General features: G+C 25.3%; 1 protein-coding gene across 2 annotated transcripts in view; it reads right to left on the bottom strand.

Moving 5' to 3' along the window:
* Positions 1–2,803, bottom strand: part of LOC107486575 (truncated transcription factor CAULIFLOWER A) — a 12,395-nt gene extending 9,592 nt beyond the window's left edge. The window contains exons 1-2 of one of the 2 annotated variants that reach the window (XM_052260961.1): positions 2,761–2,803; positions 2,425–2,645 (exon numbers count right to left, since the gene is read on the bottom strand). In XM_052260961.1, coding sequence (XP_052116921.1) covers positions 2,425–2,609 — 185 coding nt within the window. In that variant the 5' untranslated portion in view covers positions 2,610–2,645; positions 2,761–2,803. The remainder of the gene's footprint in view (positions 1–2,424; positions 2,646–2,760) is intronic. The other variant, XM_052260963.1, reaches the window with a different exon arrangement.
* Positions 2,804–5,335: the final 2,532 nt, after the last annotated feature.

Genomic DNA, 5,335 nt, shown 5'->3' with positions numbered 1-5,335 from the left:
TGTCTTGTGTTTTTTTTTTTTTTGAAATTTAATAAAGATCAAATTCTAGATTTTTCACTCATAAAATTTTAATACCATATCATGATATTAATTTTTTTAAAAATTTAAATTAATAAAAAAATAACATGAATGACAATATCTTCATCACTTTGTAAGGAAAAAAAATATAGGGTAGAAGATGCAGAAGTGGTGTTTTTTTTATTTTGGTCAGATAAAAGTAAGAATTTGTAAAATCATAGATTGATAGCATTTTCAGTAATAGAGTGTGTTTTGTTATGAACAAAGAAATTTCTCTCTGTCTCTCCGGGGCCCAAATCAAAATCCACCAAGAATTTCATTTAATTTTATTTAGCAGATTAATAAATCAAATCCTTCTCTCCATCATCATTATTAAATGACTCTTAGTCATTATACTACTGGACTTCAGGAAAAAGGAGTGGAACTATTATTCTATTTTTTAATCACTTCCATCAAATTCTCCACAGTTACCCTGATAACCCTGAATATTCAATGGATGCTATTAGAGTGCATGAACATTTTTCTTTTTTAGTTTAGGGCAATAAACTTACACCAGTAGTAATCCTCTGTAGATATGTCAAATTTTGAATTCACATGACACAAGATAAGCATAGTAAAATCTTATTTTATTACATACAAATTACTATTGAATAATATAATTATTTACTTTAATAAATATAGTATTATATAGTATGATGACGATACTCATTTTGATAAATGGATTAAATAAACTATATTGAATATGTATTCATAATTTCATATAGGTTAGAAGGAAGAACTAAACCCTTTTTTCAGATATTCTCTTGCTACTCTTATATGAGATTATATTTTTCTATAATTTTTTTTCTCTCCCGGGAATTACATATACGGTCATTTTAATTTCTAGGTTTTAGGCTCGGTGTATCAAAGTAAATTAGACACGTTACTCGTTACTAGGTTACAGGTCAAGAGAAAATCAGAGTTGAATCACCCTTTTCAAAGGTCACACTACTATACCTAGGGTAATATATAATCTAGGACATCTTCAGTGATGTGATACTTAACTGTAATTTTTTTATCATAAAAAGTATTTAATAAAATTGACTTTAAGACTAGATACTTATTATGTATAATACTATGGTAAAATGAGAAATTAGATGAAAGGTGAAGATAATTTGTTTTCTAGTTAAAAAATATTTAACAATGAAAACATTATATGTAATATATATTTTTTTTTAAAAAAATTTAGTTACAATTTTCATTCTTTATCTAACATATATTCTTCATCAAATTTTTTTTATTTATTAATTTCTTAAAGCTATACCCTAAAAATTAAGAATGCTATTTCTGTAACTCGAAAAGTTTTTAAACAGGTAATTATTTTGTTTTTAATTAATTAATATTAACTAATTTTTTTACTAGATTATTTTTTAATTCTAGAAAAATTAGGTTTTAGATTTAAAATTTAAATTAAAAAAATTGACTAATATTAATAAAAAAAAGTCAGCTCTTGAACTCAAATCATAATTTTGAGAAAAAATATTAGTTTATTTTTCTAAGAAGAATTTATAGTCACAATTACAAGCAGTATTATATAATTTGTAAATGTCATAGACCAGAACAACATTGAATCTCATTAAGAAATAAGAAACTTTAGTAAGGTAGATTTAAATAATAATGTTGTATTTATAGAAAAATAATAAGGTGAATTAATGACTACTTGACATGTATAATGTATTCCATTATATTATTATATATCATATACACATGCCTGGGTCATAGAAAAGAAAAAAAAAAGGAGTTTTATAAAATTATAAATATAAAAAAAAATGTATAAAAATAGAAGGTGTCGCTCAGCATGACACCATATATGAAACATGCATCCATTTAGATGGAGCAGTAGAAGGCACTGTCATGTCTGGGAAGAAGGATATATATTGTACGGAATAACACCATCTAAAGAGAAAACCTCTCATCAAAAAGCAATAAAGAAATCTTCCATAACGAGATAACAGACCCAAAAATAGAGTGAAAAAAAAACACACACCACTTTGGCGTGGAAACCCAAGTAATAAAAACAACTTATACTTGCTAAGCTACTACTATATTTATTTTATTAAATAATAATTACTATATAGAACACAATACTCTAATGTCTTGAGTTTAGGGGTTAGGTAGGTGAAGAAAAAGAAAGATATATAGAAAATGAAGAGAAAATAAATTAATTAAAACAAAGCATATATATTCAGCAAATTAAAAAATCAAAATCCAAAGGCAGGAAACAAACTACAAACAACAAAGAGTTCTTCTCATTTTAAAAATTTTTAAATGAATGAAAACAGAAAATTAAAAAATATATCGAATAATTAATTACTATTAACATTAAACTAATAAAAAAATAATCTAGATAACACGGTATATACTGACCTGGATTCAGAAGAATACTCAAAGAGTTTTCCTTTGGTAGAGAACATAATCAATGCAACCTGAGCATCACAAAGCACAGAGATTTCGTGTGCTTTCTTGAGAAGCCCCGTTCTCCTCTTCGAAAACGTGACTTGCTGGCTTGTTTTGTTCTCGATCCGCTTCAGCTGAACCCTACCTCTTCCCATCTTCCCCTCTTTTTCACAATCTGAATTCTTCTTCTTCTTAACAAAAATGGAAAGACAATAAGAACAAGTAGAAGCAGTTATGTTTAAAGAAAGGGATTATGTTTAAAGATGGAAACCCTAGAAAGGAGAGAATAGAGAGAGCATTATTCACCTGAATGAAAGAAGACAGAAGAGTAGAGAACGGAAAAGGAAAATTCAATTAAAATAAGAAAAGCATGAAACCAAAATAAGTGGATGGTGTCTATGTATAGCACAGCATGGACCCGTATTTTTTCTATTTTTGTGCTTCCAATTTTTCTACTTTAATTAATTCTCAACTATATATATATATATTAATTAATGATGATATAGCTGTATGTGAACCAGGGTCGCTTAATTTAATTCTTTGCTTTTCAGATATCGGTATATATATTATTCGATCCATCATATTTTTATCTCATACATGTATTTCGCATACTTAACTGTTTCTAGAAAAAAATGAAAAATAATAATTTAAATATGTTTAATTGGATACAGTAAACTAGAGTCAACTATTGGTGTGTGACCTTGAATTGTTGGCACCCATAAATAACTTATAAGTAGAATATATTATTGATATAAAATAAATCTAAAAGGACGCGGATACATAACCATTGAAACTTATTTTTATTAATATATCTTTATATTCTATTTAAAATATTTTGAATATATATATACGTTGGGTCTATATTTTACAAAGATTTAAAATTTACATGTTAGTATTTTTTTATTATCATAAAATTCATTTTAAAACTTTAAATTAATAAGCAAACACATAAATCAAAATTAATTTAAAATTTTAAGTTTAATTTTTTTTATCTTATACCATTTTTTTATTTAAAATAATAATAAAAATTTAAAATTTTAAGTCATAAAAATTTTAATATCATATCATAAAATTACTTATGTTAAAAGATTAAAAGTAATAAATAGAGTTGCTTATTACATTGTTAATTATATCTCTAGCCCTCATTATATATATCGAGTCTCATGTTCATATATATATATATTTATGTCAATACTTCATTTATAGTTAGTGACAAGTTTAAAGCTTTCATGTTCATATATATATATATTTATGTCAATACTTCATTTATAGTTAGTGACAAGTTTAAAGCTTGTATATTATTATATTTGAATATAAAACAATTTTGTAATAATTGAATTATATGTATTTGAGTAATTTTTAAAACAGTATAGAATAATTAAATTTAACATTGTCATTAATAAAACAATATATAATTATATTGTTACATGAATTTAATTTTCATTTAGTTAATAATATAAAAAGAAATTACATTTATATTTAATTAGGTATTATCACACTAATAAAATAATAATTATTTTTTCACACTTAACTGTTGCATGAAAATAGCTAGTGATAAAAAATATATATTTATATATATATAATAATTCATAATATCAATACATCAAAGTTACACTATACATTTAAATTAAATTGTAAAAATTATAAAATTGATTAGTGACACTAATAAGTTATGTTGGTTTAATTGGGAAAGAGAGGAGGGAGCAAAAATCAGAATGAAAGGTTATGAAAGGGTGAAAAGGAAAGGGAGGGGGAGAGAGAGAGGGTAGGGTTGGTGTAGAGAGGGAGTACGTTGTCCAGTTGTGATTGGTTGGAAGAGTTAAGGTACGAAGCGTTGTCGAGTTGTGATTGGTGGAGAGTGAGAGTGAGAAGAGAGAGGGATGATTTTGTGTGATGCAGTGGCATATATGTAACTGACATGGCTATAGGGGGGGTGGGGACAGAAGACAAGGAGTCGTACGATGATGTGGGGTTACATCGATCCAAGTGTGTGTTGTGTTTGTGGCATTCATCCTTCGCTTCTCATTGGTTGACGGCGCCCCCCCTCACACTCCCACTCTCTTCTTCCTCCACGTCCTCTCTCACTCATCTTTATTTTTTCTTTATTTTATGGTAGAAACCATGTAAGTGTACCTAAAATTGATAATTAAAAATTATTAAATAATAATTTAAATAAATTTGTCAAATTATTTTACCATTTTTATATATCAATTTTACATAAAATTAATGGCACATAAATTTTTAACTTATTTTATTTCTCATAAAATTTTTCGATTCATAATTAATTCGTTGTAAATCTAAATTTTATGTAGTTTGTTATTAACAAAACAAATACTAATGCAAATATTACAAAAACAAAGTTGAAATATTACCAACTTAACAAAACGAATCCGGAAAAGATGGTTAAGGGACATAGACTCTCATCTATCTGTGCCAACTTGCATTGGTAATTTTAATTATATATTATGAGAGTTATAACTCATCTTTATTTATGTCAACTCTAAATTTGTAACTGATCAACCAACTTAATAACCATAATTTTCATCTTAATGACCAAACGATCATAAAATAAATATCATTTATCAATACTATGTTTACGAAATACACCTTTTATATCTCAAGTTCTCGACAAACAATAATAAAAATTATTTTTAACGACAATAATATAATGGCTAATATATATTTTAATTAATGTCTTAATGGTAATTATATATTTTTTATAGTCATTAAAAATATTTTTATAATTTTATTTGGCAAGACATAAGATGACTAATATTTAATTGTTAATAAACGATTATTTTTGTTATTAATTTTAAAAATAAAATAAATAATGATTTTTCTAATAATAAAAAGATATATTCATATAATTAATTTTATAATT

The sequence above is a fragment of the Arachis duranensis genome, chromosome 4 (genome assembly GCF_000817695.3).
Source record: "Arachis duranensis cultivar V14167 chromosome 4, aradu.V14167.gnm2.J7QH, whole genome shotgun sequence".
NCBI lineage: Eukaryota > Viridiplantae > Streptophyta > Magnoliopsida > Fabales > Fabaceae > Arachis > Arachis duranensis.
Note: the sequence above shows the minus strand (reverse complement) of the source record. Positions and strands in the feature narration are given on the sequence as shown.